At 36.1% G+C, this 15,127-nt stretch overlaps 2 protein-coding genes across 3 annotated transcripts; one reads left to right on the forward strand and one right to left on the reverse strand.

The window, feature by feature from the left end:
• Window positions 1-871: 871 nt before the first annotated feature.
• On the forward strand, window positions 872-2,460 carry LOC130739002 (E3 ubiquitin-protein ligase ATL42). Its single transcript, XM_057591200.1, has one exon. The coding sequence runs from the start codon at window positions 1,064-1,066 to the stop codon at window positions 2,312-2,314; it is 1,251 nt and encodes a 416-aa protein (XP_057447183.1). The 5' UTR covers window positions 872-1,063; the 3' UTR covers window positions 2,315-2,460.
• Window positions 2,461-5,002: 2,542 nt separating this feature from the next.
• LOC130739003 (protein phosphatase 2C and cyclic nucleotide-binding/kinase domain-containing protein) lies at window positions 5,003-14,898 on the reverse strand. Of its 2 annotated transcripts, XM_057591201.1 has the most exons (15): window positions 13,373-14,892; window positions 11,972-12,103; window positions 11,641-11,871; window positions 11,341-11,466; window positions 10,886-10,948; window positions 10,393-10,475; window positions 10,000-10,231; window positions 9,610-9,923; window positions 9,421-9,493; window positions 9,278-9,344; window positions 8,508-8,785; window positions 8,335-8,400; window positions 6,143-6,264; window positions 5,688-5,844; window positions 5,003-5,578 (listed from the first exon to the last, which is right to left on the reverse strand). In XM_057591201.1, the coding sequence occupies exons 1-15, from the start codon at window positions 14,402-14,404 to the stop codon at window positions 5,327-5,329; spliced, it is 3,228 nt and encodes a 1,075-aa protein (XP_057447184.1). In that variant the 5' UTR covers window positions 14,405-14,892; the 3' UTR covers window positions 5,003-5,326. The 2 variants fall into 2 exon arrangements, with proteins under 2 accessions (XP_057447184.1, XP_057447185.1); XM_057591202.1 differs by lacking the exons at window positions 5,003-5,578; window positions 5,688-5,844; window positions 6,143-6,264; ... (2 more) ...; window positions 9,278-9,344; window positions 9,421-9,493 and having other exon boundaries at window positions 9,797-9,936; window positions 13,373-14,898.
• Window positions 14,899-15,127: the final 229 nt, after the last annotated feature.

Here is a 15,127-nt window from a genome sequence, read left to right on the forward strand (position 1 = left end):
ATAAAGCTTATTTAAACTTTGGTTTTAGTGTGTGTTTGGGTAAAGAACTTAATTAAGTGCTTATCATATAAGTGTTTATTCATAAGTTAATTTGAGAACTTCATTGAAATAAACTGAAGTTATATATAAATATAAACTCTTTTTCATAAGCTAATTTCAAACAAAAGGAAAAGCTAATTTGAAAAACTTATGAAAATAAGCTAAAAATAGATTATAGGTAGACCATAAGCTATTTTCAAAGCTCTCACAAACACTTACATGAGCGCTTATGCTATACAATAAACTCAACTAAAGTCTTCCAAAACTAAAACTCATTGACTTTGTGGAATTTGATGGGTAAACTACTTTTGACAATTTTGTTTTATTTTTGTGTTCCAAGGTACTGTACCATAATTTGTTTTGGTTTTCAATGGTATCTCTCACCCTTTATATTAATTTTCTTTGATCATGACGTGCTCGGTTAAACCCTTTTCATAAAAGTTACACCTAGAGCTAGGACTGTTTCTCATCAAAGGTTATATCTAGAACTAGAACTTCATGGTATAAACCTTTGACATTTATCTGGAAATACAATGCCTCATACACTCAATACAATCCTGTCACAGACAAACTAGAAAAATGGATTAAGTTCAAAATTCAACCTGAAAGTGAAAGAATGATAAATCTTCCATGTCTTATTAGCAGAAGAATGGCCTATAAATTAAACTAGTACAATTGGTGATTATGTCATGTCATGTGTCACTTATAATGCCTACCAAGTCAAAAACCAGAGTTCAATACAATCCTGTGCCACCCCACCTTGTCATTACTACTCAATATTTAACAATTTCATAACATATATTAAAAGGAAGAATCAAACTGAGACACAAAACTTAGTCCACGAAGAAACCAAGAAAACTGACAAAAACAAAGGTTATTGCTATTGGGGGAAGATGCTTATAATAATAATGTCCATGCACACAAACAATCCCAATTATATATAGAATTGCAAGCTTTCAAGCTTCAATCCACCAATTAGCTTTGTTATTTGCAGAATAGAATGCTTGCTTGAGGAGAAAGAACCATGAACATTCAACTAGGTGTTGTTAGAATTTTGGTTCTCTCTATCTTGTTCATCCATGTTAGAGCACAAAGTGCAAATTCATCACCAGATGATGCTGTATCCAATTTCCAACCTAGCCTTGCTGTTGTCATAGGAATCCTCGGCGTCATGTTCTCGGTAACATTCGTTCTTCTCATGTTGGCGAAACTATGCAACCGCAACAGGATTTCGCATCCTCTTCATCAAAATCAACAAGCAACACTTTTAAGGTCAAGGTCAAGATTCTCAGGAATTGACAAGACTGTCATAGAATCACTCCCTTTCTTCAGATTCTCTTCCCTAAGAGGCTCAAAGGAAGGACTCGAATGCGCAGTGTGCCTATCAAAGTTTGAAGATGTTGAAATTCTCAGGCTTTTGCCAAAGTGCAAGCATGCTTTTCATATTGATTGCATAGACCACTGGCTTGAGAAACACTCAACATGTCCAATTTGCAGGCACAAGGTGAATCCTGAGGATCAGGCAACCTTCACTTACTCAAATAGTTTAAGGATGCAGCTAGCAAACCAATCAGGGCTTGGTGAAGATCAATCTAACATAGATATCTTTGTACAAAGAGAACAAGAAAATCATGGTTCTTCATCATCAAGGTTCAGTATTGGAGGCAGTTTTAGGAAAATTGGATTTGGAAAGGATGTTAAGGAAGAAGAGTTTCCTATTCAGAAAGTAGCAGAAGAAAAAAGTGATGATAGTTATCATAAACATAACCACAAGATTACTATATCTGATGTTGTGTTCAAGCATCGTTGGAGTAACGTGAGCTCTTCAGACCTCATGTTCCTGAATTCAGAGATCCTTCATGATCAATCAAGCAACAGATTCAACAACTTGGAGTCAAATGCAATAGATAATGAGCAAATTATGAACATCAAGGAAGAGATGGAGAGGAAAATTTCCTTTGAGAGTAAGTTTGGTGCAGGAAACAAGAACAAGACTAAATCAGTTTCAGATAACGATCCTCTTTTTGCATCAGATTCTGCAAAGAGTTTCAGTCATCATGGACAAAAGTATGTGAATCATGGTGAGAACAGATCAATGTCAGAAATCACTGCTGTGTCTAGATTTGGAAACTCTTCTTTTCCTGAAAACAATCATAAAGAGGAAAGACTGAGACAGCTTTGGTTTCCAATTGCAAGAAGAACAGCTGAATGGTTTGTAAATAGAGAAAGAAGGTCTCAGCAATCCCAGAATAAAGAACAACCATTAGATGTATAATCCCTTAATCCTCACCTTCCTGAGGTACACGTGTTTGATTTTGGATAGATTCATGTAGACTTTTTAGGCGGTTTTTGTTGAAAATTATATAGTTAAGACAAGCATGTACACATTTATTGTTTTTGTTTCAGTTCCTATTTTCTTAATTCTTACCATCTATCTGCATAAAAGCTGTGTTAATAACTCCCTTGGAAATCCTTTTGGCTTTTAAAAATTGATTCTAAAATCAAAATCAATTTTTTGGAGAAGCTTTTGTTAGTAGCTTCTGAGTGTTAGAATTGATTAGGAATGTTAAGCTGACCTGAACATGCTAAAAGCTAGATTATTTGAATGCAACAATCCATTTTGTATTGATTTGCAACAATAAGGCAGCTTAATGCAGCTGTGCTCAATAATATTGCTATTAATATTGGTCATACTATGCTTTGCTATATAAAATTGCACATTATCAACAACCAAACTTAGGCAACAGTGGCAGTTGGTTCTAGGTTCATAAATATTGGTGGTTGGTTTTAGTGGTACATATTTGCTTTGCCCTAAACAATGTTGCATATTGAGTCTTGTGTATGAAAAAAACTCCACTGTGAAAGTTGGTCCAACCAGGATATGAATGCCTGTTAGTACATGACTTTGAGAATAAAACAAAATTGGCAATGTCATATCATGACTGAGACGCCTACCAAGTCCAAAACAAGAGTTAAATACAATCTTGAGCCACCCCACCTTGTTATCACTACAAAAGTTGTGTTGTGTTGTTCTTTAATTCCACCCTTGGCTCCTTCCTTAAATCAAGCGTGTTCGTTTTTATTCCCTTTGTTTTCTTTAACTCTTTTCTTAAGCAAGAGGCCAAAAAGCAGGATTAGAGACTCATTTATCTTCTCATAATAGTAATAAAATGGATCAAACCCAAAAGCTCTAGAAACTTCAAGAAACTAAAGTGGTAATATTCGATTAAGCGTGTTTGTTGTTGTCTTAATACTTAACCAATTCTGGAACTCCTTTCTCCTGATCTCCTTCAAAGTCTAGCTCCCTTTTTTATTCAATTTTTCCTCCAATGAACTAAATTGCAAAACCAAATAGCCAACTTGCTTCAAGTCAACCAATTGAAAAATAGAATGAAATCTATGATTAGTGTCATTAGTTTAAATGATAACTATAATATGTACAACATCATATGAAGCTTTCCTAACTACAAACGCGTAGATTAATTGGTTTTGGGTTGTTATTGCTTAAGCACAAGTCTCGGGGTTGAGTCCTTGTTCTTACTTAAGCAGTTGGGTTAAATACTTGGCAGAAAGAGCTTTGCCGTTTATAGTGTTTTTACCTGACTCGAACAAAATTGTATCAGTGGAGGATACATGTGGTTTTTGGGTCTAAACAACCCGGAATCCAGTCACATTTTAAATGTCAATCATTTCAGATTCAAGATTTAATCACAATTAAGACTCTTCATCCCTATCTTCGAGTGTATTGTACAAGAATCAAACTTAAGAACTTTTTCCACACGTTGTTTGCCAACTGGGCACCCTTATGAGTAAGATACATCTGGCTTAAAAAAATATATTAAGCTTTCCTAACTAGAGTAGTTTTTTTTTTTTTTTTTTTTATAATAAACTAGAGTAGTTTTTTATGGTTAGAATGTAATGAAACTTAATATATGTGTTCTACTTCTATTCTATGCATGGCCCACATAAGGCTGAAAAATTGACATATATTCACCAAAAAGAGTGAAACTAAATGAAATTAAATAAAAAATTGTTGTATTATATATATGCTTTCTGCGCAATGAATACTTGGAAGTTGGTAGCCAATTTCTTATTTCTTGTGTCCAAAGTATGCATTAATTCATGGCGTAAGAGATGCAATTAAATACGCAACAAATAGGCTATATCTGATTGTCTTAATGTCTGAATGAATGATTCCAATCCAAGTGTGACCCCTGAGGTATTCTATCCACCACGTTTTACAACCTTACTTGCCTACTCTATCAGTTGTTTTATATTATGTTAATCAAGAATCATCAACTACTATATAGTAAGACAGAGTGCTTACATAACATCTGAAACTATTTTAAGAGTTTTTTTTATTCAAGAAACAGGCTTTTTGATCTTTCATTTTTTTTTTAAGATATTCTTTATGGGGTAATTTTATTCGAGCCCAAAACATCCACATTTTGATAGAACTAACTCTCTTAGCGGAGGTTTTTCTATCCATAAACCTCAAACTCGAAACCTTAAGAGATATCAATTAGGTAATTAGGTACTGCTTGAACTAATCACCGGTTGGTTGTTTGATCTTCCATTTGTCATTATAGCTTAATTCTTAATATTGCTATATAAATATGATTAATATTACAATTGTCAATGCAGTACTATAGTATATTAGTATTAGTTACATTTCTTTCAGGGGTAGGTTTATTCTTGTCGTTATCAGGTTGATATGGTTTGATTGATGTGTGGGGAAGGCGGTGAAATAATAAACAAATTTGAAACAGATAATGATGTTAATACATGTGTGCCCATCATAAAGCATATGAGAACATGATTATGTTATATAGCCATCTTCATATTTGAGGTCACTCACTGTGGATTACAACCATGAAATAGTTCTTTCTTATTTAGAAAAAGAAGAAGCAAGAATTCCCAAATCAAACATGCATTTTTCTGGAAGGGAGAAACAAAAGCAATGTTAACAATTTGTTAGATACTTAAATTGGTTGAATTTCAATTGAAAATTAAGACAAATTCAATCATGTACCTCTATATAATATTTACAGAGGAGTGTAATTACCAATCAAAATTAGTAAATAAAAAATGTGAAGGGATAAAGAACATTTACATCTACCTTTGAACACCTAAAAGATTGAACAAAGGGGAATGTTCAGGATCTATTGCTCTCTTTGCATTCTCTGGTCAATTGCATTCTTGGATTGCAATTTGTCCATAAAAGCAAAGGTAAATATTGGTGTAGAGCCAAACTTCAAAAATTTGACAAACTAGAACTTTCATTCTTCTACCAGTCCTCAAGCCATTCAGGCACATTAAGTTCTTCTACCTCTACCTCCTGCAATGGGGGCCCCAGAGAACCAGTACAGTCGTCAGAACGAACTTCCAAGTACTGCGCTATACGAGAAACAATTTCTTGCGGAACAGGAAAAGTGTGGTGTCTAATCCCTTCCCATTCAATACCATTAAACCATGGGTGACTCTTGACAGAATCAGGACCTTGGCTACCAAGTCTGTTGCTTTCATCTACTTCAAGTAACTGAAGAAATAAGTCGAATAAAAAGAATAAGTAACACAGAAATTTTCATGTATAATATTTTAAGCATGCTAATACCACATACTGTCCAAGAGTAGTTCTTGCAATGTACCTTGGAGATGAGATCCACAGCTTCAGGACTAAAAGTCTCTGGAAGATGTAGCTTCCTTTTTGCAATTTTGGCAACTGTATCAAGTTCGTTTTCTCTCCATGATCCGAATGGCATCTCACCCCGTAACATAAAATATATTAAAACTCCCAACGCCCACCTGCAATATAACCATCAATGAAGTTTGTCAGCTTGAAATCCACACATAATGCTGTCAAGGAACATAGGACCATATATGTTAACCAGTAACCACCACGCACTCCAATTTGATGTAATGTCAAATGTGTGTCAGGTCTAATTGAAATGTATTGGTAACAGTTCAAATGAATTTACATTTAGCAAATGGAATATTAACTTAGGTTACATTTATGTTTAAAGAAAAATAAAGAGTGTGCTACTGAAGAAGGAATTATGAAGTTTGCAGGGAATCAATAGTTTTATACAAGTTTTACTTATACCAGTCAGCAGGGAAACCGTGTCCTTTTCCCAAAACAATCTCAGGAGCTAGCGAATCTGCCATTCCACAAACTGTGAATGTTCTCTCATCAGAAAGCTTCTTTCCAAATCTGAAGTCCACCAGCTGCAACAGTGACACATATTTTAGAATAATTAGTAACATTGTGCTAAAATATGAAAAGTTATATGTAGATATCCTTTTCTACTGGTTTGTTTTAAGACAATAAAGAAAATCAGTCCATAGCAGCATAAGTCAAATGAACATCAGGGTTATAAAATTGCTGCTTGTGTATGGTATGGCAGGTCTTACAGTATGGTCAGCGCGTTATCTATATGAGGAAGTATAAGTATAAGTACAACTTCATTAGCTGGGTCAGCGTGTCATCTATATGAGGAAGTATAAGTACAACTTCATTAGCTACGCATAGGAATTCATTCTTACTGTAGCCACACAGACAAAAAAAAAATGCAATTGAGAGTACAAGAGCGACGATCGAGCGAAGGGTTTTTCGGGTGGCTGCAACATGGCTATGGGCTATTGTAGTGTGGTAGTATAGTAGATCTATGATCCACATGGTGGATGAGATGACTACCCTCTTTTAAGGCTTTAACTTTTGGACCAAAAATTACCCACTTAATGATGCTAATGACGATTTTCAGTACTCAAATTTTGGCTTTAGTCCCTCTCAGGGCTCAAACATGTGTATTTCAAAAATTTGGGGATATATTTCAAAGAAAAATTTAAGGGATCAAAACCAATAATTTGCTATTTTATATGGGTCAAAAACATTCTTAACCAAAATAAAATTAGACTGGGGAGGGTGATTATATTTTCAATTCATGGTCCTCATGAGTCATGACTTGATTTGTTGTAATTGTCGCTACTTGCTAGTTTCTAGTGACATCAAGACAAATATTTTGGTATTTGTCTTGGTATTCTGTTTTTCTTTCTATTGCAGTCAGAGGCGGAGGCAGTGGGGAAATGATCTTTAATATTTTAAGCACATACACATAGTATATTTACCACTGATATGACAATTGATGGTCCACCTCAGTATAAATATTCCTACCACCTACAATATTTAGCATAGATATGGCAATAATTACTTTTACACCCTGAAACAGTACTGTACATTGCAAGGAGTGAAGGTTTGTATTTTTAGTTATCTTATATTCAATTACATTTACAGTGCTTTTGCTTTTTGTCAATAAGAAATCATCACATAAGTACTTAATACTTATTCACAAGCTTATTGAAATAAATTTAAAAGAAAGATCATAGCTATAAGAAGTTTTTAATAAGCGAGTCGGAGAAGTTTATCATAATAAGCTAAAACGATGTAAATCATAAACTATTTTTATAAGGTTAACCAAACACATGCTTGAGTGTTTATGCTATAGTATAAACTCAAATAAGCTTTCTCGAAATGCAACCTTAGTATTTCCTAAGAAAGTTACTAATTCATAGCATGTTGATTTAGAAATTGTTAGAACCAATCTACAGTGAACAACTGAATTGACTGTTATTGCTCAAGAACCCTAATCCCTAATTGGGAATTAGGCAACAGATACAGGTTGTTGGGGAATTCAAGAGTCCCAACCCTCTCCACAATTTCTTAGTCCAGAACTAACTAACTCCCTAGCAAAACCAACCCAACTATTTATAACCACCTCTAACTCTGTTTTCCCCCCAAACAGTTAGAAAATCCTAACTGCGCACATGGCATGACTGACTGACTCTCTCCTTTCCCCTCCTCTGATAGACTTTTGTTTCTACTGGCCTTCCTCTATGACTAACAGAATTGAATGTATTTCAAATTTATGCTTATATTGCATGATAGATAGGTTTTCTTTTAACTTGAATGTTTGAAGACATGTAGCCTTTACTCTCAATGTCCTTCGCACTAAATCTCGGCTCTGCCCTTGATTGCATTTATACTTGAGTTTGTGAATTTTGATACTTTTAGTAAGTTTGATATTTTAGAAAACGTTTTAATTATCTTCATTATTCTTGATATAAGTAGTTAGATTTGTATCATTTTATACTATGCTTATTATATAGTTCTCTAATATGGCTGCCATGCGTCCATTGTTTGCTTCATCGCCATCTGGCATTACTCCATGACTGATTCACTATCAATAACACTAATAAACATGAATATGGTGAAAAACAATAAAATCAAAATTTCCAAACCTGTATCTGTCCTGTTTGCTCCAACATCAAAACATCAGGTGACACACCTCTGTAGAGAACACCTTTCTGAAATCCAAAGATGAAAGCATGAAAGAAGAAAAGTAAGATAACCTGAGTCACTAGCCAAAGGAGGCAAATTAAACACGGAAAAAGAATGATTCTAGATACCGAACCTTGTGCAAGTCTTCTAAGGCAGTAACAACAGAAGCAGCACAAAACTGTGCTGCTGATTCACTAAAAGGACTTGAGAGTATGGAAGACAAAGGGCAAGCGAGGTGTGTATTTAGCACTATTCCAGCATATATGCGGTCAGCAAAAGTGCATAAAACCTGTGGTACACAGACTGAAGAGCTCATGCCCATGATCAAATCTTTCTCTTTCAAAACTTGTGATTCCTTTCCTAGCCTTTCCACCTTTGGCTTAGAAAACCTCTTCATGGTAAGCAAATTATCTGCTAGCACAATGCATCCATGCAGCAAATTGATCAGCAAAAACATACTCCAACATACACTATTTTTATCACTCTCAACTACATTAAATGCTATCAATTGATGTGGGAAAAAGACACCAAGATATCAAAGAACAAAAAAAAAATCAGAATTTTTTTAAGAATATATTGATATTTTAAAAAAGAATGGGAGCCTTGATGCAACAATTGAAGGTCACAGGTTCAACTTTTGAAATAAGCCTTTTGCAAATGCAAGCTAAGACTACCTACAATATACGCATAATGGGTCCAGCCCTTCTCAGAACCTCGTCGTGGTTGAAGCTTATAGCACCAGGTTTCTTTTTCTTTTGGTGTTTTTGCTACTAAAAGATTAGGTTTCCAAAGTTTTTTCACATCCACATCCACTAATATCATCCCTCAAATTTTATTAATTAAGAAGGAATCGAAAATATTCATAGGTATTTTAAGCAAGAAATTGGAGAAATATTTATCTACCTGAGTCTCTTAAACTTGCAAGCCCAATCTCAGAGCAATCAGTTGAATATAGGGTCTTTCTCCACTCCTACCAAAATGAAGTCTATTAGCTAATTTGAGGAACTCAAGACCAATGAAATGGAAAGCAACAGAATACCTCTTACCAAATCTGAGAGCTGGGCATTCTCAAGGGATGAAAATTCAATTTTTCTAGTCAACTCGAAATCATCCCTCAACCTATGGTCAAATTAATGGTGCCAATGATATGAAGCTTTGTTTTTAAGTGCAGCATATAAGCAAATAAGCAGAAACCACAAAGTTGTTGTCTGATACATGCACATATTAAAACATACTTGAGATCTTCCTGAGAAATCTTTTGCACGGAGCCAACAATTGATTCAAATTTGTCCTTTGTTAGTAAAGCACATACAACATCACCCACCGCAACAGCAGTCAAGGAGCCAATATTTTCACCAAGAAGTGCCCATTCGCCAAAATAGCTTCCCTCTGGCTTCTCTATTGACAGTTCTCCAATGCTCTGTACATCACCATCCTCATTTTGGATGTCAGGCTTGAGGCTGGACGCATTTGGACTTGTCAATAAATCAGAATCAAAAGTGATTTTCACTTGTCCCTTCTGGATAATGTATAATGCAAGGACTTCATTCTGCAAAGACATACTGAATGACTATAAGAATAGAACAGAGGAACAAATGGACACAAGTAACCAAGTGAAAGCTTACTTTATCAATTATTGTTTGCCCACTTGAGAAAGGAACTTCAGAGAGGGAGTCCGAAATCTGACTCAGTTGCAAAATTGACAACCTTGAGAGGAGATCTACAGACCGAAGCAACTTTAACGAAGATAAGTTAGAGAATTCTGACATTAAAATCCCTCGAAAATCTTCTCGCTTTAAAGCCCAAAGAGTTCCTTCTGTTACAGCACGTACAGAAGCCTGGAGTGGTTTATTATACCTGTAAATGCCAAAAGTTGCAAATTTACTATGCGAAAAACTAATATTGTCTTAGAAGGAAACTTGAGTGGCCTCATACTCAGATATTTTTCATGCTAAAAACAACTACTTCAATTTAGTAAAAGGACCACAAGAAGGAAAAAAAATGGTTGTGTGACTCACATTAAAGCAAGTTCTCCAAAGCATGATAGTTTTTCAGCTGTGTAGCGCTGCAAAACCCTAGGTACCTCACCATCCTTTTCCTCCTGCCATTGAGAAAAATGTTGAATTAGAATTGTAAGTTTGTAACAAATCTCATTGACAATACAAAAAAAATATAATTTGAGAATCGACCAGGTCCAAGCAGCATTCATGATATGACCCCAGACCTTGAAAATATGATTTCATGTTTTGACTATACCAAGGGCAAAGCCAATTATAAGAGCTGGAGTTCGGAACTGGGCTTTAAAAATAACAAAAAGATGGTTTTCAAAAGAGGTTACATCTGCGCTTCAACTTTATCATGAATGAAAAATTGCTGACTTGAAAACAGAAATATCTAGAAATCCTGCAGGTGCAACAGCAGGATTTTGTCTCTGGCTAGGAATATTTACAAATTTGCCTATAAGAATGTGTTCACCCATCACTACTGCAATCAAATGACAATGTTATAAACCTGAGTTGCCAAGACGTCAAATTCTCCACTGCCAACAACATAAAAACAGTCACCTTCACCACCCTGCAAGTATAGTTTTTGTCACACTTTGTGCAATTATAAAATCCAATTGAGGCAAGAATAAAGAGAAGTGTAACACATTCTTTTCAACAAACTCTCTCATTGGTTAGAACTCATGCGGGATCCACTAAATCATACGGGTCTCACCCCTACTTTGGTGGGTCCCAGACACAATTTGGAAGGACCCACATGAATTTTTCCCGATAAAAGAGATAATGCTGAAACGAGTGCATTGGAGAGTGTTTCTGTGTTTGCTAGCACTACTCCACAAGAGAAATTTTAATAAGATCCAGTGTAAGTTTCAGTCAAGAATAGTAAACTCCATTCAGCCAGAAAAATATACAAAAGGTAACAATGGCACTCAAGAATTTTCAAGTTTCAACTAGAAAACTGACCTGTTTGACAATAATATCCCCAGGTTGTACCTCAACTCTTTGCATGCAATCCAATAAAACATGACACTGAGAATCAGTAAGCTTCCGGAAGAGAAAATGATCATGCAATGCCTGTTCTATGTGTGCCTGTGGCAGATGAAGATGAAGCACAATCAAGGTTCACAATTCATGAACTTCTCAATGGGAGAAATTAAATTTACGAATTTATACTAACATAACAATGTTATTATCAATGTCAAGTAAAAAGGAAAAATTGAGGAGCTAACTCAATTGTAAAGGCAAAGTTAAATTAGGGTTTACTTCTTCCTCCCATGTCTTTCGGTGGGCTGAAGATGGAGGAATCCATGTTTGTCCATTCTCTAGGGAACTTTCAATTGCTCTGATGCGTGCCCTTGACAAGTCATGCCTTACACGAGGGTTCCTAGCATTCCAGCCAAAGGTGGAAGGGGATTCAGATCCTGTCACCTCTACAACTTGAGGCATGGTGGTTGCGAAAACATTACCATAACTTGCTGACTGACCAACAGCAGGCTGAATTAAATAAATAAAAAACTAGGTTATTTACTAAAAATGAAAAAGGGGAATGAATATTTCTAGGAAATAGAATACAAGAATAGAAGCGGGATCATACTTCAGTCAGCCCATTTACGTGCACAATGATGACTGTAATATCATCTGTACGAGTTTCATACTGTAGCCAAAGTCGATAAGATTCTGCCACTATTGCAGCACAAGCATCACGGGGATCTTTGAACTTTGCAACCTGAAAGCATAATGGCAAATTAAGAGATGAAACATTTGACTCAAATTGAATGGCAGATGAAATCTAGGTTCATTTAGATGCTTTGCATTAAATTTACAGAACTTAGTTGTTCTACAGCCAAATGCACATGGTCATCCATATGTATCATTATCTGAACCATAAGGTTAGCCTTATGCTTAAATTTGAATTTCGGAAAGATGGGTTGGAAGTAACTGATGTCTCCATCTAGTCTGTATCCAACCTTTTATGAACAAAGCATCTCACTAGAGAGAAAATACCCGTACACCAACATAGTGGTAGGGCTTATGTTTTATTTCCTTATACATCCTACATGAATGAGAATGATTTGCTAGATAAAAAAATCCTCATATAGTCATATAGCTCTGAATTACCAAAAGCAAAACATTAAGTTTACAATTAATTCTTACACGTTTCAATTATTAGATGTACAGGCTAAATTTAGAGCATAACCCATGAATTGTGATTAGTTGGGAACAAAAGTAAAAATTATAAAATTCAACAATTTAGAGACTAAAATCAATGAAATTCCAATTCTTGTCGGGTTGTTGCATAATTGCACCCTCCCAAAAAATCACTAGTTTCGCTTCAAAACAACTTTGATCACTAAATGGTAACCTTGGACTCATTTGGACAGTACCTTCAATTCGGAAAATCCCAATTGTGCTTAAAACAGAAATGGCTTCAATTGCTTTCCCTCATTTTGTAAAATAAAATAAAATAAACATGATTAATTTTGTAAATTATGACCAAAAAGTGATAATTCTGAACAATGCCCCCACATAAACAGTTTCATTCACTCATGGTTTTGCACATAGGAGGGATACTAAAATGTTTTAGCACTGTGCTCCTTAAGCTTCAGTCTAGTGTACTTCACTGGAGCACAATTCCAGAAATGTTAGCAGTGAATTTCCTTTAACATTCCTTTTATGGGACAATCTTGTTTCCCTTAGTTTCCTAGAAGATTTATTATGCTCATGGGTGACTTTTCTATTAAAAAAGTCACTCATTGCATAATTGTTTGTAAGAGAGAATTCCTAATTCCTTATTTCAAGTATGTCAATTATTCCCATTAGTGATTGCTACTGAAATGTGATAATAATAACGTTGCCACTAACTTGCCTTTTCAGCAGACCCAAAAGCAAATCTAACAATAGAAAGAGTAAAAGGCAAGAATATATGCTCTTGCATAATACTAATCCTGATTTAAAAGGAAGGGAGAGAAAGGAAGAAGCATAATAAAGACTTTACCATTTCAACCACTGTCTGGCTAGAGAGAAACTCAAACACCCCATCACTGGCAAGCACAAAAAAAGGGTGGTTCTGTGTGAGCTCAAAGACAACAATCTCAGGGTTAGCAACAACCCCAATAGTCTCAGCAATAGAATCCCCTATGCTCCTTGTAAAAGCGGTACCCGGGTACATTCCATTAGGCACCCACAACCTAGGAGGATCACCATCATCATCCTCTTCAGTCCCCCAACACTGAACATCAGGGTCCTTCAGCCCTTCAATCTGATCCAATGTAAGCACTCTAGCTCCACAAAGCTTCACCCTCTCAAGCTCATCATTCCTAAAAGGAGTCTGATCAACAGACAAATCAACCGCCACAATATCCTTCCCTCTCCTCTCAGCAATCACAGCCCTCGAATCCCCGCAATTCGCAACATACATCGTCTTCCCCCTCACCAACACCGTGATCGCCGTAGTACCACTCATACTATCATCCAAAACATCAGCATGAAGCTGCGAATTCGTGGTCAAGAAAGCAGCATGACAAGCCTCCACAGCATCAACATGAAGCTTAGAATTCCTCAGCAAATTCTCACACACCTTCTGCTTCACAAACTGCGAACACAACGCTCCGAATTCACCATGCCCATCAAAAACACCAAAGAAATTGTCCTCAGGGTTAGTCCCAAATGGGGTATGAATGCAGAAACTGTCCTGGTTAGCCTTATCAAGGGCATCAGGGTAGTAACCACGCTGAGACAAGAAAGAGTAACGCAATTCAAAGTTGTTTGAAGGAACCTTCACTACTCTTGAACCATCAGGGGGAAGAAACTGAGCTGAAACCCTAGCAAGCCTTCTGATTCCAGCTTCAGGGTCTCTGGTCAAGCTCAATTGGTTCAACTGGTCTCTGATTTCACCTTCCTGAACATCAGAAGAAGCTTCTGAGAACTCAGCAGCTTCACCTATGGCAGTTCTCACAACTGGGTCACCATTGACGCTTGAGCCTCTGCAAGTGTCACCAATGCATACCCTTGAATAAATGCAACCCATTTCGAAAAATTTGAACTTGGACAATACCCAGATTCCAGAATTGGCATCAAGCTTTGTTCTTCTGGTTCTTGTTCTTGTTCTTGCTCAACTGTGAAGTTTGAAGTTTTATGGGGTGTGACTCAATCTTCAATTATTGGGAGAAAAATGAGGTATTGGATGAGGGATAGCCACGGATTCTTGAAAAGAAATGAGCTTTTTCACTTGGGTTGGAGACTAATGGTGAAAGAAGAAAAAGTGATTTTTTTGAAGAAAAAGTGATTTTTTTTGAAAGTTAAGTAGTTAAATGTGATGTAAAGTGATGTTGTTTTTGGTGGCGGCTAGAAAGGTGGAATGAATTGACGAGAGAAGCAATTTTGGAAAGGGGGTAAAGATGATGGTGATGAGGGTGAGAAGTGCGCATAGAAAAGGAGGTGGGGTGGTGGGACTAGGAAGAAGAGAAGGGAAGGTGCATTGTGTGTTGTGTGTGATGGTGTGTTGTGTGGAGACGTATCAGTGCATGTGTGTGAGGTCAGAGTCTCAGCTTTTGTTTGCTTTGGTGTTGAGTGTGGGTGGACGGATGTGTTATAGAGTTTTCACACCCAAAGGCTTGTCGTGTGTCGTGGAAGCATGTTAGGTCGGTAAGACTTGAGAGTGTGTATAAAAGTACTTTATAAAAAGGTTCTTGACACGATTCTTTGTGAAAAGTATTCTCTTTAAGATGAGGTTTATCCATGTTGCTTTAAA

The sequence above is a fragment of the Lotus japonicus genome, chromosome 2 (assembly GCF_012489685.1).
Source record: "Lotus japonicus ecotype B-129 chromosome 2, LjGifu_v1.2".
Lineage (NCBI taxonomy): Eukaryota > Viridiplantae > Streptophyta > Magnoliopsida > Fabales > Fabaceae > Lotus > Lotus japonicus.